The 24495-nt window shown below is 36.1% G+C and overlaps 1 protein-coding gene across 1 annotated transcript; it reads right to left on the reverse strand.

The window, feature by feature from the left end:
• Window positions 1-7754: 7754 nt before the first annotated feature.
• Window positions 7755-14402, reverse strand: LOC136248048 (uncharacterized). The gene is made up of 3 exons (XM_066039863.1): window positions 14283-14402; window positions 9390-14228; window positions 7755-8102 (listed from the first exon to the last, which is right to left on the reverse strand). Exons 1-3 carry the CDS (start codon window positions 14393-14395, stop codon window positions 8024-8026), a joined length of 5031 nt encoding a protein of 1676 aa, XP_065895935.1. The 5' UTR covers window positions 14396-14402; the 3' UTR covers window positions 7755-8023.
• Window positions 14403-24495: the final 10093 nt, after the last annotated feature.

Consider the following 24495-nt stretch of genomic DNA (forward strand, 5'->3'; position numbering starts at 1 on the left):
ACTAAACCAATCTTATGGATTTTCCCAGTTGGTAGGGACCCGCCGATTATGCTCATTATTTTACCTATTATGCTATGCTACACTGCTCAAAATTTTGCCTATTATGCTTAAATTAATGCTCAATACTTACCTTTTATGCTCAAAGTATGCTCAATATTATACTTCAGTTCCCATGTTTTTCTAGTAAATTTGCACTTTATGGGAAAACAGTAAGTTTCTGAAGCACAGACCCTAAATTCTTGCTTGTCAAAGTGCATGTCACAGAAAAGATAGATATACTCTAATAGAACAGTCAGATGTCTGATTATTCTCTGACTGTTCTATTAGAGTATATCGATCTTTTTCTGTGATGTGTATTTGGTAAGCAAGAATTTATGGTAATGCACAAGTGTTCTGCCTATTATGCTAGCATTATGCTCAATGCTTTTAAGCACCTATTATGCTCATTATTATGCCAGCATAATCGGCGGGTCCCTACCAGTTGGAATGAGTAGACAAATCATAATTTTGTATTGTAAATAAGGTAGCAACTTATTACTTTACCAGCTAAAACTTGTTACATAACACTATAGGCCTGAGTCAAATAACATGCTCAAAATTTTGTCCTAAAAGCTTTCAAGAATTTCCACCTCTTGTGCTTTTCAATGTTCCCATTATGCTCCTACATTAGCAACATTTCTTACCATAAGTTTGAAACTTTAAGGGATTATTGCTCTATTAGAGTATTTTACTACAAAAATTAATGACTGTTCTATTAGACAGTATTGGTTAAGTACTCCATTGCTGTATACATTTTTTCACTGACTTCTCTATTAGGGAGTATTGATCTATTTTAAAAGAACTAAGTTCTATAGTTAGAATTATCCACCTAACATGCTACTGTAGTATTTTGCATTTATATTATCACTCTAGTATACTTTCTTGTGCTGACATATTTGATGCAGGGCTAGTGGCATTGCTTCAAATAGAGACATGAAAATTTATGAGTTATCTCACATTGAAATCTGTAAGGCTAAAAGTCTGATTTTGTCACCACCACTACTTTTAATCCATTGGCTGCTAGGTATCACTGCCACTATTTTCTTCACTATTGGCACTGCATTATATCATAATAATTTAATTTCTTGCAACTAACACAATGCACATGATAGCGCATAAAACCGCCATGAGGTTTCTTGAAATTGTTCTCAAAATACTGTGATTTTGCAAGCATTTGTGATTTTGCAAGCATTTGTGTAATTGACTATGATAGCCTTATGCCATCCATATGCATATGTAAGATGGTAAAGCTTTCAGTACGGTTTATAATATCGTTGATTTGCTTATTAGTTACACACAATAAATTCTAGTGCACCAACAAAGTGTTTAACTAGAGAAAATTGTCATGCATAGAAAAAGGCTCTGGGCTGGGCCTCTGGCTACAAACCATTTTCTGAACAGAATAACAATACATAGCGACATTAAATAGTAGCTTTATTTAGAGCCTTCAGGTTGTGTGTACAAATGTGACCAAAAGTGCTACTTTTTAAATGCCTATCAGTTATCACAACATAACAGTTGTTATTTATATAACAATGTATATTACCACTACTATATTCTTCCATGTATGAAAAACCAGCATGTTTACTAGAAGTGATACAAAATAATATGATAAATATTCAAGTATAAAATGGATGTCACACCTCTAGGAGATCTTCTACCACATAATCCATATAGTTGCTTTTTATCACTGGTAGTCTTTTCATACCAACAATCCTCATCAGTTGCTAAAACAGCTGAACCCTTCACTACTGATATCAACTTGTGGTGCTTAACCTTCATAATGTTATGCTTGGTGTCAAATCTTATTTCTTTCCCCATGAATCGACCTGAAAACATAACACTCAAGCTAGAATCACTCTGAAATGTATTTCTACTCATCAATCCATCTGCTTCACTAGTTAATCCATCACTTTAGTAATTATAATAATATGTATATATTTCTTGTAAAATATTATTTTCAATCCAAAATCAAACTTCATAATTATTAAGATAAGAGTCATTCCATGTCAAAACAACAAGGAATTTTGGGTTAGCTCTCAGATTTTGACAAAACTTGGCGTGTTTGTAGTACTTGTGGTGCTTATCAATCATGCAAATTTTTAGCTCCATACATTTCATAGTTTTGATTTACGGCCACAAATATTTTGAATATTTCATGAAAAATTGGTCCATTTCTATAGCTAGTTACAAAATCAACTGTAACTTAGCACTGTGTAAATATTTTTAAACACAATTTTCACTGATGTAAGACTGTTGATTGACCTTTCCAGTGATACCTAAATTATGAGATATCTACTTAATTATGGTTCAAAACTACTGTATTGAAAACTTTAATCCTTTATATTTCAAACTTTTTTGTAAATAAATCATGGTCTATATTTGATAAAATTTTTGTGGTGGGACCACGATGGGCTCAAGAGACATAATGAATTATTTTGTGGTATGCAGTGGAATTTGCATCCTATTATTGCTATATATATGGGAGTGTACACCTCCAATAACCACCACTGGCAACAAGGCCATGCCAAGTTAGTCTTACATGTCTATGTAAAGTTAGTGACCACCTGTATTGAAAAGATCGCCTATGTGCTGTAGTTAATTTATACTTCTCTAATTGGATATTAATGTATAGCTCCAATTGAAAGCATCAACCCCCTTTCTAGCAAGTCCGAAAATGGCCATATTGGACAAGTTGACTTTAAATTACAGAGATGACCATAGCATGTGTCCTCTTGTGAATGTTGTACCATCTCTTCAGTAATACTTTCTTTATTAAGTTGAATCCCACTCAGGGGCAGATCCAGTGGGGGGGGGGGGGGGGGGGGGGCTTTGGGGGCTGAAGCCCCCCCCCTTTATATTTAGGCTTTACTTGATCAATATGCTGAGTATTATAATGAAATTTTGTCTTAGCATAATTATATGATCACTAATAATACAAATACTCATAAAACCACCTTATAAACATCTTTCCAAGGTATTATCAGTGGATTTATGCTAAAGTTTATGCAAAAAGGACCCGGATCAGCATTGGAGGTGTACAAGATCGAGATACTCTAATAGAGCAGTCAGCTAACTACTCTAATAGAACATTCACTGGAAACATGCAGTTGGTTCTGTTATGGAATTTTTCCAAATCTGCCTGCACTTATACATACAATGAAGTGCATTAGTCTGTTTAAAGGGCTTCATTCATGTATCTACTTGTGTAGTTAATATGTATGGCAATACTTAATTCAGGTACACAATTTCCATTGAAAATGCTCTCAGATTCAATCTTGTATTGTTTAAATTTCAAAATTTTCCACTTTCAACATTATTATTCTAACAAGCACCTATTCAGTGTTGTGCAATTGTGAGAGGGGTGCATCATGTACTTGGTTGTCTGTACCTACCCAAACTTTTCCATTAGCAAAATGCTTCAAAGAGCCATACCTATAATCTAAAGGCATTATATAAAATATCTAGATATGAATTTTATGTGGAAATGTCTCCAAATTGCAGTATTTTAGCATCTATTTTTCAAAATTTTCCTGGGGGGGCATGCCCCCAGACCCCCTAGTTCCCTCTACCCAAGAGATTAGTACCTTGAGTTAGCCCCCCTTTTATAAATCCTAGATCCGCCCCTGCCACTGTAGTGGACTTAGCCCTATTTAAGTTGTATGTGGCTGCATAGGCACAAAACTCCTCAATAGGGATACCTGGATGTCTTGGTAACCAGGCGTCTGTTTATACTCCCACTCTAGTGGTGCACATACATTTGGACCAAGGTACTGTACTTCTGTGATTTTGTAATATGAACACTTTATTATAGTCCTAGGAATGGAGAGGGGTTTTACCATGTACGTGCATTACTTGCACCTAAATGTGTGAAATTAATTACTGAGGCATAGGGATGAATCAAGCCAAGTTATGGGCCATTCAGGTCTTAGAACTGGCTAAAATGAAAGAACATTAATATTTTGTGTCCGGATCTGCAAAAGGGGTCTTATAGCCTCTCCAAATTTTCAAGTTTGATGAGTTCACAACTCATCATGTGTTTAACCTATTGTCTTACAATTACATCCAGGAATAGTACTATGGTAGTACAGGCATTTTACCAAGAATATTGGGTCAACCTCACACTAATTGCAACAAAAGCAAACTCAACAGATTTTGTTTCCTTATTATGTCCTCAATGACAGAAAAAAGTCCTAAGAAATCCTCATGGGGGAACAGTGTGAAAATCATTGAAATAAAAACCCACTTTTTTGCTCCTTAATGGTTTGATGTTTTTACAGTGTTTATAGTCATATCTCAGCTAGGGTACTACATATATCAAAACTTATTATACCATTAAAAAGCTCTTGCAAAGATGAATCTTTTGGTACTAAAATTATCACCTTAGGAAAATGTGTTAATGAGTTATAATTAAATATATCCTGGGTATGCTTACTCTTTGCATGTACATTTTTTGCAACTGTAACTACTGTAGTAATGCCTTTATGCATGTTTTTGCATGCTACAGAGTACTATAGTGAGCTTGAATGTTTTCACCCAGCAGGAGAAAGGTTATCTTGTGAATGCACAAAATATTGTATCTACCAATGAGAATAATCAGGCCCAACATTGTATGGTATATAAGGCAGAGTAGTTGTAGTGGTTTTTTAATGCAGGTGATAGCATGAGAAGAGTACTTACTAACTAACTGAACAAGCCAGGGCAAACTTTGTCAATCTTGACATTGGGTGCTGAAACCCGGGAATGAACCAGGGACCTTTAGATAAAGGTAAGTTGATCATTCAGTATTCCAGCTCACTCAAATATCATAGTTCTCAATTCTTCTTCCAGCAATGGATGCACAACCTGTTTTGTGCACCATCTACAAGACTTCTGCAGATACAGGTGTCCCATTGTCTACTGTAACAGCAAAGGGTAGTTCAACCATCAATCACGTCAGTATTTCCAGGAATGACAGCATTTGTACTATGCTCGGGGGAGTAGTACATCAGCAATGTTACTGCAAATACTGCAACCCACATCTAATAGTAAAAGACACCAACCTAGAAGATCCAATGCCAAGCAAATCAAGCAATGGCAGGCCTGTACTTTTGTCATCTAAGGAGAGATTTTTGGTCATCTTTGGTCATCTTTGGAGGGATTCAGGCTGATCCACTGCTCCTCTTTCAGATCAGAGACTTACTACTGTCCTGTAATCATCAGATAATCTGGAGTTAGCCTTCAAACATGAGCTGTGTAGAAGTTAGCCAGCACTTGCTGATGCAATATAGAAGATTTGTGAAAGTGGTGTCCTAGCAGATATTCCAGATGATGGCATTCAGTATATCCTGAACACTTCTACAATGCATCCCATGCATGGTCTCGCGGTTCTACATATGGAGATGCCTGCCACCAGTACATAGAATATGTAGTACAAGGATGCCATAGTTGTATTTTGATAGTTATGTAAATATGAACCCAAGAGATATGACACATCAGAGGCAGTCAAAAGGAAAGGCTGGTGCAACTGTGACAGTTGCTGCTGACATGACCAACACGATGAAAAAGGACCAGTTTTTGTCCAACCAAACAAATGAGCAGCAATTTATTTTCATGCTGAGTATAAAAGTAACTACAAAACTTACCATGCACCATGAGATGCTGATCTTTTTATTGTTCAGAAGGGTGTTCAATCTGCTACCACCAGTACCACTATGCTAGTTGGTAAAGACACTGACCTCATTGTTCTGCTCTGCTACCACACAAGTCTTGACTACCATGACATCTTCTTTCATCTTGAGCCAAAGAAAAACACAAAAAGGTTTACATCTGGAACATCAGAGCCGCAAAAGAAAAACTTGGTCAAGACATCTGTAACAACATCCTCTTCATCCATGCTATTCTTGGGAACACCATGTCTCTATGGGATTGGAAAAAAAGACATCCCTTAGCAAGTTCAAAGCAAGCAGTATGTTTCGTGAGCAAGCAAAGGTGATTCAGCCTCCACACATGATGCGATACATGCAGGAGAGAAAGCTCTAGCACTAGTCTACAATGGAATGTTAACTGACACACTAGATTCCCTCTGACATAAATGGTTCTGTGAAAAGGTGGCTTCAAAAACATCCCACATAAATCCACAATCCTTATCACTAACTTCAGCAGCAGCAAAGAACAACATCCTTCATGTGTACCTTCAAGTTCAAGAATGAAACGGATCAGCTGTAGAACTTCATCCCAGAGACTGGGGATAGCAAGAGTGTGTAGAGGGGTTTGTGTCACTTCAAGCATTGCTACCTCCTGGTCCAGAACATCTGCTACGGGTGATCAGATGCAACTGCCAGCCTGACTGCAGTACACTAAGATGCTCGTGCAAGAAGCACAATAATGAGTGCAGTCCTGCTTGTGGTAACTACTAGGGAACTGGCTGCACAAACATATCTCACGACAATGGTATTGACACACTTGAGTAGTCATATAAAGGCATTTGCTACAGTCTCTTTGATAGCACTGTATATTATTAATTATATTTGATTGTAACTCATTAACACATTGTCCTAAGGTGATAATTTTAGTACCAAAAGATTCGTCTTTGTAAGAGCTTTTTAATGGTATAATAAGTTTTGATATAGGTAGTACCCTAGCTGAGATATGATAATAAATACTTTAAAAACATCAAACCATTAAGGAGCAAAAAAGTAGGTTTTTACTTCAATGATTTTCACACTGTTCCCCCATGAGGATTTCTTAGGACTTTTTTCTGTCATTGAGGACATAATAAGGAAACAAAATCTGTTGAGTTTGCTTTTGTTGCAATTAGTGTGAGGTTGACTCACATAATGATTGTACTAAGTGGGAGTGTAAAGTGACAAAATTTCAGGCTGGTAGCATACACACAAGTCAAGTAATGGATTGTCAAATACATGCAATTGGAAGGGCTATAAGATTAGTTTTCGCAGATCTGGTCACATTTACAGCACAGGTCTTTATTCAACACCACAGAGCACTGGTGCGGATTGTCACTGTGCTTGGGAAAGTAGCCAGCAGAAGCATACCACTCAAGTAAAGCTGATTTTGATAATGTGTTTATTTGCATTATTGATGAAAAATCAAATCTGCAGTTGTGGGTGATAAGCCCAGTTATCCCAGACCTAGTCACATACAGGTATACCTACATAAGCATGACCACTGAAATGTGGTGTAAGCCTGAATACATGTAAGGTTGATACAAAGTGGTACACATGTTGTTCAGAAGTACTGTTAGTTTTAAATTATGTATTAATAGAATCATAATACAATCATACCTGTATAAGCACAGACATGAAATACTTGCATGTAGATACATATACATGCATGTGTGTATTACTTATAATTATAATAGTGTCCATGTGTAAACGTCTGGTTGTGGAAGAGAACAATGCTGCTTTTTAGCATTACAAATGCACTGAGAGTTGCTAGTATAAAGCTGATGAACTTTTTGACCATTTGGAGAAAAATTAAGCCATTACAAAGTGTAGAAATTATGTCAGTGATATCAAAGAGAGTTTTACTTCTGAATCTCAAATAGACCATGAAAATTTCCGTCATGCAAAACATTCATAAAATTTATGAAGAAACTAAAATAAATCAACTCATTACACTGCCCCATATCTTCAAGGAGCTATTATCATCTCCAATTGCAATTCCACATCAATGAAACAAACCAGAACATAAAGACATCAAAATAGGTACAAGGACAATGTTGAATCAAATTTAATAGCACATTTAAAATACAGGGTACATAATAATGTGTAATGCTAAGCAACAATCTACATGTATCCATACACATTATACAACTTCAATAAGAAATCAAGCAGTTACTACTACTCAGCCATAATTATTATGACATAACACCATAATTTACAGAGGGTAATGCAAATGTATACAAATCTAAAATATGGGTAAAGAGAAAATCTATGTGTGTTACTCTGCATACTGCACATTTGTCAATGTTTACATCTCAAAGTTAACAGTCTTCAATCTCATTCATCACTTCAATGAAGGATTCACGACAGTGAGTAGCTTCATCATCCTCAGTATCCTTACTGTATGGGAAAATAATAAACAACAATTATGGTACGTAGCAAATTGTTTGTAGCTAATAAATTAAATATCAATTTGTACAATTAGTTACTATCATACTGTACATGCACATCCAGAAAAACTTGTATACCATTAATGAGATCGAGAAAATGTGTTTTAGTAATACTTTATAAATTTTGTAAGAACATTTTACAATAGACACTCCTACACAAATACATTTAAGCACACATTTAACAAAGCCATGTAGTATACACAACACGCTTAACAAATAAACACTAATGCAAATATCTCTATGTACACAAATTACTTGAGGAAAGGGAAACTGAGGAAATCATAGGGCAGGGATGGTGTAATAAACTTTCACGCAAGCTAAATAAATATTACATACATGGAACAATACATAACAGTTTTAATGAAACAAATAGGTCATCCAATATGTGTAAGTACCCGATTGCAGTAATGTATCTCAATAGCAATTATAACCACCAGCACTGTTATATCAAATAAGCTAAAGTTTCTTTAACATCAATTGCCTTCTACCTAAGTATGCAATATGTATATGTGTACACATAACCTCGTATGAATAGCAGTCTTGTATCAAGTATAAATAGTGCAATTAAGTAATACATACATCATAAGGATAAGTAGACAGCTACTCATAACTTGTACAGTAATTAATGCACATAATATTATATGCAATGAATGAATTTGGGTAAGAGGGATGGACTACTTTTTCTCTGGTGACTCGTGTCTGAGCAGGTCACATGATTCTACACCTACCATACTCATTTACATGTTATGAAATCAGTTGCTATGACATCATTGATTTTTTGGATTCTACAAGATTGGCTCCTATTCTAAGCCATCACCAAGCTTGTCACTTCAGTTTGTCAAGATAATTATGACAAACCACAGACAGGTTTTAGGTTAGTTTAATTCCTAAAGCATGTTAGATTTAGTGTGGCACTGTGGGATCAAATTCAACATCTATACAAAGGCATGTTCACTGTTATTTGTTGTGATACACTTAGTACCACCTACCCTGTTTTCAAAGGCCCGGTCACATTTCATAACTGAAGAGGAGATATGCGTATCACCACTATGACTATGCAATTGCCAAAAAAATTTATTAAACTACTTAAATTAATTGGCTTTGTAACACAAGCTCCAGAATGCAATTATTCTATTCCTGCATGTACTGAGCAAGTGCCTACAAGCCAGGTTTTAAAACAGTCACAAATTAATTATCTATATACCGGCTGTATACATAGATTAGCAACATCACTTACATTTCACATATATAAGCATTCCTCCTGCTAGTATCATCAACAACACTATCAACAAAGTCTCTCATTGGTATCTCATTGTTGTCAGTGGCAGTGTCTGGTTTAGGTGGCATACAGGTTGTGGTAACTTTTTTGATAGTCTCTTTATAAAGGTATATTTCCATCATCAGAAAAGCTCCCAATGGAAGTAAAATTGTGATAAAAATAAATGACAATAGCAAATCTTGATCAAAATTGTCAACAAGTGGAATCATAGAAACAACAATTATCAAGTGCAAAATCATCCCATCAAACATGTTAAGCAAGTTGCTGGCATATGGCCTAATGGTCACCTGAAATAAGGAAAATATAGCATTTACAGTAATCAACAGATACTGGGTGGTGTTATCATTAGATGAATTGGCAATGACTATTAGAATAATTACCAGTCGACATGACATGTAATAAGCTGCAAATCTGCGATACTTGTCCTTATAACATCCTTGAAACTGATCCAACAATGGCTTTATCCTGGTAAAATTTATCTTGTGATTCAGAAATGGCTCAAGTAGAAGAAGAAGTGGTAGACCTACCACAATAACTAGTGTACATAAAATAGCTGCAATAACATATGGTAGATGACGTCCATGAAAATACTCTATGTCAGGTGACAGATAAGTGTAAACCTTATCCACATTATGAAATGTCAGTGATCTCAATAGTAGCAATGAAGTTGTGGCAACAGAAGTATATGACAATAGTAAAAGAAAACAAATCACATGAATAATTCCCCTACTCACAAATGCTGAAATCCTGTAAGATATCCTTGCTGACATGCAGATAACAGATAAAATGATACTGACAGCTAGTGGATGTACATAATGAATGAACTGCTGGTCAATTCCATCCATATTCTGTACCAAACAAAGTTGTCCCAAAAACTGTGGTGTCACCTTAGCAATACTGGACATAATACTAACAGCTGTAAACAATCCTTGTGTTGTGTACAAAGTGTCACTCAACAAAATATCCACCACACTATAGTAGTATGTAATAACATACAAATAACCAATCCCAACATGATAGTATGTCATAATAAACACTAGTACAACTATGGCTATCCAGTATATGATTGATAATGTGACAATCAGTACTGTTTGTCCAGTTGTACACTGACTAACACTTACACATTCTACAGAATCAAATGAAAGAGTATAACCATCCTCACAACTACCACAAGCAGTGCCAGATCTTTGTAAATTACACTGATCAGTTCTCATTGGTGAAAGTTCATAAAATCCATTAATAGTCTCACAACAAGCAAAGTTACAATAATTATTAGGACAAACTGTCACTGTAGTTTTATCATCAATTTCACCAAACCAGTAACCTCTTTTGATAGATGATGTACTACCAGAACAAGACACAATATCACTATCACTGTAGCATATACACCTTTGAGTGTCATTGTCATAATGGAAACCAGGGTGACATGGTGATAATTCAGTTATTAGCTTCATAGAAATGGTTTTCAGGTCAGATTTGCTGCCGTCATGTGAAGTGATAGTTATAGAATAATTAACTACATCAGAAACTTCCTCTCCTATTATTCTAATTCCTCGGAATCCTTCACAAGTCACTACTAGCACATAACTTGACCCATTAATTAACTGATGATCTCCATTCTTACCATTTATTATAAAAAGAGTTCCATCAACAGGTTGATCATAGTAGTCCAGCACACAAGCATCAATTATAATTTCTTGACCAAGCATTATGTTTCTAGTTAGATATGTTTGACAGTTTTTGTTAGTGTCATTTTCAATGCATGTAGTTGTGTTATAAAATTCAAGTATTTTAGGTGGTGTATCAATGTACCTGTGAAGTGAACTGTTTATAAAAGAGTAGTTATTAGTACCGATAATGCTGTTTTGTAAACAAGTATCATTGCATGATGTTGGTATGTCCACATAAACATCGGAACCTCTCAAAGCTGTATTGTTTGAAAAATTAATTCCTGTTGTTAAAAATGTGATTACACTATTTGAAGTGTGTGTTAGTTCAGCATAAATGGCTCCACCATAGCGATCAGCAGTGTTATGAAACCATGTGATCTGGGACTTATCTTGAAATATTGCAGAGAAGTTGTCACTGATATGCATGGCTCCACCACTCTCTTTGACTGCGTTATTTGTAAAATTTACTGAAGAGTTTTCTGTAAATGTTAAGGATGACTGCACAGCATACACAGCTCCTCCATTATCTGCAATATTGTCTGTAAATTTTACTGATGTGATTCCTGTAAACAGTACATTTGAGTCAGATGCATATAATGCTCCACCTAGATCAGCACTGTTATTTGCTATCACCACTAAACTGTTCCCTGCACATAACATATACGATTGCAAAATGGAACAGGCTCCTCCGGTTTCAGCTGTGTTGTGCATGAAATTTATTGAAGTACTTTCATTTAAATGAATTTTGGACTGCCTACTACAATATATAACTCCACCATTTAGAGTAGCTCTATTGTACTGAAACAATGTATTGGAAGTTCCTGTAAACACTGCAGTAGACTGACTTGCCAAGTACAGTACTCCACCATTATATATTGCTGTATTATTATTAAATGTTATATTAGACCTACCATTTATGGTAAGTACCACTTTTTCAAATAAGTACACAGCTGCTCCATTTTGTTGTGCAATATTACTGTGAAATGTAACACAAGAATTCTCACTAAAGCTACAGGTGCTGCCAAAAGCAGAATATACACCAGCACCATCTTGACTGGCTACATTACTATAAAACACAACTACTGAATGTCTTGTGAAAGTAACACTGGAGTGTTGAAGTGTAGCTATGGCTCCTCCATTTAGTGTAGCTGTATTGTTATTAAATTTAATAGTGGATATTCCTTGAAATCTGATATATGATGAATCCAAATATATGGCTCCCCCAATGTATCTGGCTTCATTGTTATTAAATATTACACTTGAGTTGTCATCAAATGTGACATTAGATGAAGCCCCACAATATACAGCTCCTCCATTATCATTGGCTCTATTACCATTAAATGTTACACTTGAGTTACCATCAAATGTGACATGAGATGAATCCTCACAATATACAGCTCCTCCATTATCATTGGCTCTATTACCATTAAATGTTACACTTGAGTTACTATTAAATGTGATATGAGATGCAGCCACACAATATACAGCTCCTCCATCATTGGCTATATTATCATTAAATGTTACACTTGAGTTATCATCAAATGTGACATGAGATGCAAATTCAGAATATACAGCTCCTCCATTATCATAGGCTCTATTACCATTAAATGTTACACTTGAGTTACTATTAAATGTGATATGAGATGAAGCCTCACAATATACAGCTCCTCCATTATCATAGGCTCTATTACCATTAAATGTTACACTTGAGTTATCATCAAATGTGATATGAGATGAAACCACACAATATACAGCTCCTCCATCATTGGCTATATTATCATTAAATGTTACACTTGAGTTATCATCAAATGTGACATGAGATGAAACCACACAATATACAGCTCCTCCATTATCATAGGCTCTATTACCATTAAATGTTACACTTGAGTTATCATCAAATGTGATATGAGATGAAACCACACAATATACAGCTCCTCCATCATTGGCTATATTATCATTAAATGTTACACTTGAGTTATCATCAAATGTGATATGAGATGAAACCACACAATATACAGCTCCTCCATCATTGGCTATATTATCATTAAATGTTACACTTGAGTTATCATCAAATGTGATATGAGATGAATCCACACAATATACAGCTCCTCCATTATCATTGGCTCTATTACCATTAAATGTTACACTTGAGTTACCATCAAATGTGATATGAGATGAAGCCTCACTATATACAGCTCCTCCATCATCATTGGCTTCATTATCACTAAATGTTACACTTGAGTTACCATCAAATGTGATATCGGAAGTATCAGAGTAAATGGCACCACCTTTTTCTCTTGCATCATTATTCTCAAAATTTACAAATGAATTTGTGCTAAAATATACTTTTGAATTATTGACACAAATGGCTCCACCATTAGTTTCAACAGTGTCCCTAACAAATTGCACATTGGATCCTTCACATAATGAAACAGTTGAATTAGCACTGTAAATGCCTCCACCAGCATTAGCCTTGTTTCCATTAAACAGAACTGAACCACAAACATGAAGATGTGATCCACTATGATAAAGAGGGACACCTTGGTTGTTGATAAATACACTGTCTTGCAAGAAAACATCCACAAAACACTTATTAACACAGTCTCCAATGTAAACTACACTTTGAGCCTGCCCATTCATTGTAAAGTTGCTTGCTTCAATTACCAACTTCTTTATAACATCATCTTGTTTCCAAGGTAAATAGTACACAGCTGTACCATGTCCTCCATATTGACTATTGTACATAAATGTACAATTGTGAATGTGTACATCTCCTGACACATTTGACAACAAAACAACTTGTCCTTTAAAGTTGTATAGCAAACAGCTTGTAATTAAAACGTTGGATGAATTATGAAACTCAATTCCTGAATTTGTTGATGAAGTATTACTTGTACCACACTTCTCCCAGTCGATACCTTCAATAGTTACATTGTTGCAGGTAACAAACTTCAGTGCTCCGGTGCCATTGCAATTCACAGTGGGATTACCTTGTCCAATGATAGTGATGTTGTTCAAATGATCTAATGTCACACTTGAAGTCAATGCAGCATGATTAGTTACTGTGACAACAGTGTTATTGGATAAATTAGTTAGTGCATCAATCAGTGATGGAAAAGAGAGGTTTCTAATAGTACAATGGATAGTACAATTTGGTCAACTACGAAAATTAATGGCTCACCTGTTGTTCCAAACACTGTATGTTTCATCGCTAGGTATCACTCCTCCAACAGCTTCAGGAAGGCAGGGTATGAGAAGAAGAGCAACAAACATAATCATATTGAAGAGGAACATGTTTGCATCAACCTGCACCTCTTTGACTGTAAGCTAAGTTAAGCATCAGTATTTATAGTGCAAGGAAGGATATGATGTAACCAATAATGATGTCATGGTGATGTAAGATGTAGACAGAGTAACTAAGGTGTGTGATATGTCTTGATAATTGCATTCTTTTAGAGACTTTTAAGACTATGCAAAAAGCCATTGCTATAATTATCTATCTAATTCAGTGTTGTTTGTGTGTGTGTGTGTGTGTGTGTGTGCGTGTGTGTGTGTGTGTGTGTGTGTGTGTGTGTGTGTGTGTGTGTGTGTGTGTGTGTGTGTGTGTGTGTGTGTGTGCGTGGTATAGCTAACATTTGCTATTGTCTTGCTTTTTGTTCATACGTATGTCATGTATGTTTAGTTTATTGTTGTTGTTACTGTTTTTTTTTCTTCTTTCATGTATTACTCCAACAAGGAGGACTGGCACGTGTGGCCAATTGTTGTGAGTATAAAGTAATAAATCAATCAAATAAACTAGGATTAGATGCTAACTGACAATGAATTTCATTTGAGTGTAGACCTTTGACATGAGCCTGACAGTAATCTACATCTCTTTGGCTCCATAAAGATATATAGGCTCTAGCAAGCTTTTCATATAGCCAGCATGTATACTGCCATCATGATACTAGTGTATAAAACAATTGGGCATTAGGCAAGTATGTTCTAGTGATGTACACTGCATATGGTTACTAATACTATATCTGTTTCACTGCCCATACAAAAGTCCCTATACCAGCTATGAAATTAATCCAGTATTTCACTGGTAGCAATGAAAAGTTGTAATTGTGCATACAATTAAAAAAAAATATGATCAGTACGTAAGTTAAGTAGTAGACAAAGAACAGAAATTGAAAGATGTACATTTACGTAAAGAATGGTACAAAAATGTGATCTAATATTGGAAAATCACCCATATGGTTGCATGTGAAATAATTTTAATTTTAAGTTTGCAATGGTGCTCTTTTAGTGCACAAATTAATCCAGTTTTAACTTTTTTTAAATCTTATAATTAAAGGAGCTGGGAAGTGATTCAAGTGGATTTACACCATAAAGCTTATTATTTGATCATTGAACATTATAGGTGTGAAATGTGCCCATATGGGTGATTCTCCAAAATTCAGACACAAATATTATTGTATGAGTGGTAAAATTTTATACAGAGGTGGTCTAGTTAACAGAACATAATATAGTTCACTACACCTAATACACTGAGAGACTCATCATTTAGTAAATTAAATGCCATAACACCTTACACCACGGTGAGATAATATTATGTCATTGGTACCACAGTGTCACCACACCATTAGTTTAATGACATATATAGTTCTAAGAATATATTACCTCATTATAAAACAATTTCATGATTTCCGCTATAAATATAACTTTAAAATGCTTGGGTAAAGATTGAATAATATCTGTTAGCATACTATACAAATGAATAAATGTCGTAAGCATCTTTGCGTTACATGGTTGACAGCACATAGATAATATTACTTGTACTAGCGTCATGAAATATAGTGTAAAAGTCTTTAATTACAGGGTACAACAAGAATGCTTACAAATATACGTGTGTTAGTAAGTATTATCATTACAAAAGAAACTTTTCAAGGTAGCCCTAAAACAATTTGTGTATTGCAACCCAATTATTGATAAACAGTATGTGTTGTACGTAGGTTAAAAAAGTGTGTGCTTTATATCATACCAATTATTATGTTATTAAGTCTGAAAAGAGTATGATGCACAGATCACAAACAAACAAATTACAATTAGCTTAATCAATTAATAATTGTTGCTAGAACAGCTAGTCTTTGCTTAAATTGACACATCCCTTAGTCGTACCTCAGTCTGTTAGGAGGTCTAGTGTCAGTTGAGGTGATGTTGGTGTCATGGAACGGTACCATCAGAAATATCTGGAGCATTGTCATTAGTTTACATATTGGTTAGGGTACTGTCAGTTTCTGCACATTAGTCTAAAAGGTGTAGATACAACATAAGATCTTGTAGTGCCAGCATTGGACACAACTTAGCTGTTCACATGATGTTGACAGTCATAGTTCTTTTACCATTCATCATTGAAGCATTGTCCTTCTGTTGAAAGTCAGGTATGAGGTGCCAATGTGGAGTCATGCAATTGGTTGGCTGTCTGGGGTAGTTGTAGCTTAATGTTTGTTAGGATTTTGCTGAATGTCTTCATCGACACTGCAGTATCCTCAAGCTCGGCTTCAGTATCAGTCTTAAACACTGTCTTCTTGGCCATTTATTTTGATAGGAGCAGTCCATAAAGTGCCTTTGTCTTATGAATAAAGACATGCATTATCATCTCGTTGCTATTTGGAAATGGTATAACAACTGCTTTGCTGTGACAAACTGTCTGCTGGCAGTGAAAATAGTGACACTTCTTCTTGTATTTGTGACAGATCACATCCCTTGCTGGACAGGATTGTTTAGGATGCGGCACTTTTCCACAGTAGGAGCACATTTTACCATGGATGACTGGTTGAGGCTTGGTGCTTTTAATTGCTTCGGCTTATGGGATGTCACTTGAGTGGCTTCCCAGGCGTAAACCCTTGGATGGGAGTTTTCCTGTCTGGTTTGCATTCAGGATTGCCCGTTGTCCTCGTGCAATCGTACAGCTTCTTGTTTCAAGGCCCAACCAATTGTTTTGTCTTGTCAAGGCCGGTGAATTCATTTGCAGCTTTACTGAGAGCGATAAAGCACGAATGCCACAACGATAATGATTCAGTCACTGCGGATCATGCTATCACAATTACGCATTTTGGTGCCAGGTGGATGGGAACTGAGGAGTGCAGATATGTGTTTGCAGTTCTTGACGCCAGCTGTATAAATATCTCATGCTGTGACCGTGGGTGGTTGAAGATGACTGGGTAAGATGGTCATGTGGTACTGAGATACTTGAAGATTTTTGATGATTTTGTAAAACCGCATATTTAACTTGGCTCGATATCTTTATGAGCTCTAGAATTGGCCAGTTTATAGGTGGATTAACATTGTTGTGCCATATGACCACATCCTCAGCTTCTGACATCACACAGAACTAGAGGATATGCAGAACCTTGTATACAGGTATTTTCCCAGTCAATATTGGGTAAGTTTAAGTCACTGACTAATCAGATGGGGATATTAGGATACGTAGCTGTAATATTTGTAAATAGATCACATAAATCTTTTACGCTCTGAATATTATTGTTTGGGGGTCTGTAGAATGAACAAATTATCACAGATTGATGGCGGTTTAGGGTAACCTGACAGACTACAGTTTCAGAATTAGTATCAAATGTTAGTTATTGACAGTTTATTGAGTCCCGGCATGCTAAAAGTACCCCACCATAACCATCAGCTCTATCCTTTCTGAAAACATAAAGTTTGAAGTTATAGCTAACAATATAGCTACAGTAGCTATAAATACTTTATTTGTATAGGAATTGAACTTAATTTTTGCTATCAATGTATACACTGAATCTCAGTCTGCAGTTAAGCAAAACAATTCTGTGATTGTTGCAGGTTAAGGTCCTACTCTTTTCCAGAAGGAAGCAAAGATACATACAGCAGATATCTTACATGGAGAATGTGTCCAATCAATCACTTTGGATGGCTACTGCACTGGTTATGGATTAAATCAATCTACATCCTCTGATTCGGAGTCTTTTCAATATGTGGGCCAGTATGTAGGCAACTAGTATATTGCTCCCAGACCACAAGTGTGAGGGATGGGAGTGAGACCAGTGGTCTGGGGTTTGTGGTCTTGGGCAAGACTAATTAATAGGCAACAAGGTAAATGTCTATATATCTTTGTAAATGAAGCCGCATAGCTAGCTATAATATTTGCTACCATGTGACATGGGGCTCCACTTCAATAGACATGCATTTTGTTGAATTAAATTCTGCTTGTCTGAATTTCTGCTTAAACAGTATTATTAGTGGACATTAAATCCCTAGGGTTTTTACACGTCTACTTGTAAATCTTCAGGTGTAGGTGACCTCCCTTGTTTTATGTTCCCAAGTCAAACTTAAAATTCCTAATTTTTCCTTGCACTTGTTTGTTTACTTTTTGTAACACAATTATTACTGGTGAACATGTGCATACCACATCAAAAGAAAGAATGTCACCAACTATGCTTGTCTGAAAGCATCAGTGAGTGAGTGAGTAAGTGTGACAGTCAGTCAGTAGAAAATTCTTGTATGTGGAGCAAATGTCAACTGACACTTTAGGGAATATGGAATATCTTACTGAAACATCTCTTAAGGAGATCTTCGATATGGTAGACATATGGTGTTCAGGTGTGAGTAATGCTACACCTGTAGCAAACTAAGTTACAGTAATATTTGAGCTGTTTACTGTCTAGTTTACCATAACATTTTATAGAAAGTGTCGTGTTAACTGTTCATACAACAAAGGTATATTATGCGTAATAGCTGTACCATAGCTAAGAGGAATTTTCTGAGCCAAGTCAAAGAAGCATAGATTTAGCCTTAGAGCCAGCTTGTTCAAATGGATAGCATGTATACCGCCATTACGATACTAGTGTATAAACAAATTGGTATTAGGCAAGTACATTGTAGTGGTGTATAGTTTATATAGTTACTTAATATACCATGACTGGTTCAGATTTGCTAATGTACACACCCTCAGTCATCTAGTTTATGTGTCTTTGTTTCTGTGAATAATATGACTTGCAATGGCAGATCCAGGATGGGGCATTTAGGGCAAATGCCTCCTCCCCTCTGTGGAATATCGAGCCATAGTTAGCCACTTCTTTTGATAGAAATACTACACACCTTCATGAAAACTGTATCTAATCCAAAACAGCCAAGCTGTAAAAAAAGTGTGCGGCCCTCAGAAAGGCTATGGTGAAAAAAGATGTGAAATCAAAGGTGGCGGCCAAGAAATGGCTGTGATGGTAGGTTAATGGTAAAAATTTTAATAATGACAATTCAGGTAAATTTTGTGAAGCGGCACAAAAATTCACCTGAATTGTCGTTATTAAAATTTTTACCATTAACCTACCATCACAGCCATTTCTTAGCCGCCACCTTGGATTTCACATCTTTTTTCACCATAGCCTTTCTGAGGGCCGCACACTTTTTTTACAGCTTGGCTGTTTTGGATTAGATTTCATTTCTTTTTGTATTTGTATACCCCAAAGCCGGCCCATAGGCCAGCTTTGGGACTTTTTTAACCTATGTTTTTTTTCTTTACTACAGGAAGAAGAAAAGATGAAGTAGATGTACTTTAAATATTTTATCAGTAAATGTACAAATTATATATATATAATACATATGTGACCGGATTTGCGAAAAGGGGCCTTCCACACACATCCAATTTGCCAACTTTGACAATTGATAACTTCAGATTGGAAAGAGTAATTGCCTTGAAATTTGGGCAGTGGTGATTTCTTTGCAGCTGAACTCTCTACATGATGGTTTCTTTGTAGCTGAACTCTCTGCAAGGTAATTTCTTCTAGCTGATCTCTCTACAGGGAGATTTGTTTGTAGCTGAACTATCTACAAGGTAACTTCTTCTAGCTGATCTCTCTACAGGGTGATTTGTTCGTAGCTGAATTCTGTACAGGTGATTTGTTTGCAGCTGAGCTCTTTACAAAATGGTTTCTTTGTAGCTGAACTCTCTACAAAGTAACTTCTTCTAACTGATCTTTCTACAGGGTGATTTGTTTGTAGCTGAACTATCTACAAGGTAATTTCTTCTAGCTGATCTCTCTACAGGGTGATTTGTTTGTAGCTGAATTCTGTACAGGTGATTTGTTTGCAGCTGAGCTCTTTACAGAATGGTTTCTTTGTAGCTGAACTCTCTACAAGATAACTTTTCTAGCTGATGTCTCTACAAGGTGACTAGTTTGTAGCTGAACTCTCTACGTGGTGGTTTCTTTGTAACTGAACTTTCTACAAGGTGACTTCTTCTAGCTGATCTTTCAATAGGGTGATTTGTTTGTAGCTTCACTCTCTACAAGGTAACTTCTTCTAGCTGATCTCTCTACAGGGAGATTTGTTTGTAGCTGAACTCTCTACAGGTGATTTGTTTGAAGCTGAACTTTCTAAATGATGGTTTCTTTGTAGCTGAACTCTCTACAAGTTAACTTCTTCTAGCTGATCTCTCTACAGGGTGATTTGTTTGTAGCTGAATTCTGTACAGATGATTTGTTTGCAGTTGAGCTCTTTACAGAATGGTTTCTTTGTAGCTGAACTCTCTAAAAGGTAACTTCTTCTAACTGATCTTTCTACAGGGCAATTTGTTTGTGGCTGAATTTTCTACAGGGTGATTTCTTTGCAGCTGAACTCTCTACTTGGTGGTTTCTTTGTAGCTGAACTATGTACAAGGTAATTTCTTCTAGCTGACCACTCTACAGGGTGATTTGTTTGTAACTGAATTCTATACAGGTGATTTGTTTGCAGCTGAGCTCTAAACAGAATGGTTTCTTTGTAGCTGAACTCTCTACAAGGTAACTTTTCTAGCTGATGTCTCTACAAGGTGACTAGTTTGTAGCTGAACTCTCTATATTATGATTTCTTTGTAACTGAACTCTCTACAAGGTGACTTCTTCTAGCTGATCTTTCTACAGGGTGATTTGTTTGTAGCTGAACTCTCTACAAGGTAACTTCTTCTAACTGATCTCTCTACAGGGAGATTTGTTTGTAGCTGAACTCTCTACAGTTGATTTGTTTGAAGCTGAACTCTCTACTTGGTGGTTTCTTTGTAGCTGAACTATGTACAAGGTAATTTCTTCTAGCTGACCTCTCTACAGGGTAATTTGTTTGTAACTGAATTTTGTACAGGTGATTTGTTTGCAGCTGAGCTCTAAACAGAATGGTTTCTTTGTAGCTGAACTCTCTACAAGGTAACTTTTCTAGCTGATGTCTCTACAAGATGACTAGTTTGTAGGTGAACTCTCTACATAGTGGTTTCTTTGTAACTGAACTTTCTACAAGGTGACTTCTTCTAGCTGATTTTTCTACAGGGTGATTTGTTTGTAGCTGAACTCTCTACAAGGTAACTTCTTCTAGCTGATCTCTCTACAGGGAGATTTGTTTGTAGCTGAACTCTCTACAGGTGATTTGTTTGAAGCTGAACTCTCTAAATGATGGTTTCTTTGTAGCTGAACTCTCAACAAGTTAACTTCTTCTAGCTGATCTCTCTACAGGGTGATTTGTTTGTATCTGAATTCTGTATAGGTGATTTGTTTGCAGCTGAGCTCTTTAAATAATGGTTTCTTTGTAGCTGAACTATCTACAAGATAACTTCTTCTAGCTGATCTCTCTACATGGTGATTTGTTTGTAGCTGAATTCTGTATAGGTAATTTGTTTGCAGCTGAGCTCTTTCAATAATGGTTTCTTTGTAGCTGAACTATCTCAAGGTAACTTCTTCTAGCTGATGTCTTTACAGGGTCACTAGTTTGTAGCTGAATTCTCTACATGGTGGTTTCTTTGTAACTGAACTCTCTACAAGGTAACTTTTTCTAGCTCATCTTTCTACAGGGTGATTTATTTGTATCTGAATTCTGTACAGGTGATTTGTTTGCAGCTGAGCTCTTTAAAGAATGGTTTCTTTGTAGCTGAACTCTCTACAAGGTAATTTCTTCTAACTGATGTCTCTACAAGGTCACTAGTTTGTAGCTGAGCTCTCTACATGGTGGTTTCTTTGTAACTGAACTCTCTACAAGGTGACCTCTTCTAGGTGATCTTTCTACAGGGTGATTTGTTTGAAGCTGAACTCTCTACAAGGTAACTTCTTCTAGCTGATCTCTCTACAGGGAGATTTGTTTGTAGCTGAACTCTCTACATGATGGTTTCTTTGTAGCTGAACTCTCTGCAAGGTAACTTCTTCTAGCTAATCTCTCTACAGGGAGATTTGTTTGTAGCTGAACTCTCTACATGATGGTTTCTTTGTAGCTGAACTCTACAAGGTGATTTTTTCTAGCTGAACTATCTCTTTCCATAGTTGCATGAACTCCCTACAAGGTAACTTCTTCTAGCTGATTTCTCTACAGGGTGACTTGTGTGTAGCTGATCTCTACACAGGTTTCTTATTTCTAGCTGATCTCTTGAATTCTCTTCAGGGTGAATGCTCTATTAGGATGACTGCTCTATTAGAGTATCTCGATCTCGCACTTGCTACACCAAGTTGGATTTCGTGTTATAACTCCGTGGCTTTAAGTCTGATTCTTCTACACCATTGATGAGCCTTTTTAAGATGATTACTCCATCTGTATAACGATTTTCAAAGCATTACCCCAAGCGGTTTATCTGGTAGGCGTGGAAAGCAGTCGTTTTTTTATTAGCTAATCTCGATTGCGTAATTGTTACACACTGTTGGTTTTTTCGTTGTATCTTCCTGTTTTTTAACTCGATTTCTTTTAAACCACAAAAGGTTTGAGGTTCAATAGTTAACCTATTCACCCACCGATTTTCAGCTTCTTCCCATACGCGGTTTACCCTGTAGGCGTGACAACATATTGGTGTTATTTTTCGTGAATAATCGCTCATAACTATTTGCCTGTTTATCGTATTCCAGCCAAAGTTGGTACCGAGATGCGCCTTTATATCCCCCTTCTGTGTGCCAAATTTCAAGGCAATCGGATATGGCGTTCGAGTTTTATAGCAGTTTTTGTAAGTGTGCGACAAGAAAAAGAAAAAGAAAAAGAAAAAAAAAAAAACTAAGAAACTGAGCCAATTTTTGAAGTCGCATATCTCGGGAACGCGCGAAGCGATTTCGCTCAAATTTGGAATGTAGAGTGCTGCAGTTGGGGGGCATGTCCACAGCAAAAATCGTCTTGTTTCATCAAGGAAGCACAGAGCTACGGAGGTGCGAAAATTGCATTTTCTTTCTTCCTGTCAATATACTCACGGGTGTTACGCGCCGGCTTCTTGGGCCGCACGACACACTACCGTGTGTCTTGATCACCACCATTTACTGCAAAATCAAAGTTATACCAACTGTCAACTATATACTCACTTTCGTACACAGTAAGCACCGCTAAAATAATTATCATGTTGCTGGTGTGTAAGCCTTTGTAGCCTTTTAAAACAGCTTTTAACAACTCAAATTGAAAGAAATAATTATGTTTGTAGCTATTTGGATGATTGTACAGAGATCTGTACATCTTAAAAACAAACATTGGCACTTTAAAGTACTAGTGGCAGGCAGAGACACATCTTTAAAAAGTATTATAACTACCTGAGTAGCACAGCTGTGGTGCAAGTTACCTAATAGAAGTGTAGTATATTGATGTATTCTTGTGGTAATCATAAGCTTCATATTGTGAATATATACATCAGCATTGTTTAGTTCACCACACAACAGTAAAAGCAAGTTTGATTTTGCTATCATTTCTCAAAACTATATATTAAATAATAATGTAAATTAAATGTAGTTACAGAGTACCTTAAACGATGTTTGGCATGACTTAAGTTTGATGAATATGGCAAATTGAAAAAATTTGCCAACCTTTATTCAGTATATTATTAGGCTACATGGCAAATTTGCCAAACTTTTGTCTGCCAACCTGCTTTGGATTCTGATTTGCCAAACTTAAAGCCACACCAAACTTTTACCAAACTTTCATCATTTACTATACAAATGTAGTTGAATGGATGAGAGGACTTGGATTTGTTTTTATCAGTTTAAAATTTCTCAGAACTAAGGAAGTGGTACAGTGTATATGGTCAAATAATTATATGGTTGATTACACTAGAATTTTATTGTTTATTAATATCATTTCTCAGAAGTAGCTCTATATCTAATCCAAAACAGCCAAGCTGTAAAAAAAGTGTGCGGCCCTCAGAAAGGCTATGGTGAAAAAAGATGTGAAATCCAAGGTGGCGGCCAAGAAATGGCTGTGATGGTAGGTTAGTGGTAAAAATTTTAATAATGACAATTCAGGTGAATTTTTGTGCTGCTTCACAAAATTTACCTGAATTGTCATTATTAAAATTTTTACCATTAACCTACCATCACAGCCATTTCTTAGCCGCCACCTTTGATTTCACATCTTTTTTCACCATGGCCTTTCTGAGGGCCGCACACTTTTTTTACAGCTTG

The sequence above is a fragment of the Dysidea avara genome, chromosome 2 (genome assembly GCF_963678975.1).
Source record: "Dysidea avara chromosome 2, odDysAvar1.4, whole genome shotgun sequence".
NCBI classification, from domain to species: Eukaryota; Metazoa; Porifera; class Demospongiae; order Dictyoceratida; family Dysideidae; genus Dysidea; species Dysidea avara.

What these genes read in the sequence shown, in the direction of transcription:
- LOC136248048 (XM_066039863.1), bottom strand. Translation starts at nt 14,395, where the DNA reads ATGTTCCTCTTCAATATGATTATGTTTGTTGCTCTTCTTCTCATACCC. An exon ending in TACAGTGTTTGGAACAACAG is followed by an intron (nt 14,229 to 14,282) that starts GTGAGCCATTAA and finishes TTGTACTATTAG; the next exon opens with AAACCTCTCTTTTCCATCAC. An exon ending in AATGCTTATATATGTGAAAT is followed by an intron (nt 8,103 to 9,389) that starts GTAAGTGATGTT and finishes TTTCCCATACAG; the next exon opens with TAAGGATACTGAGGATGATG.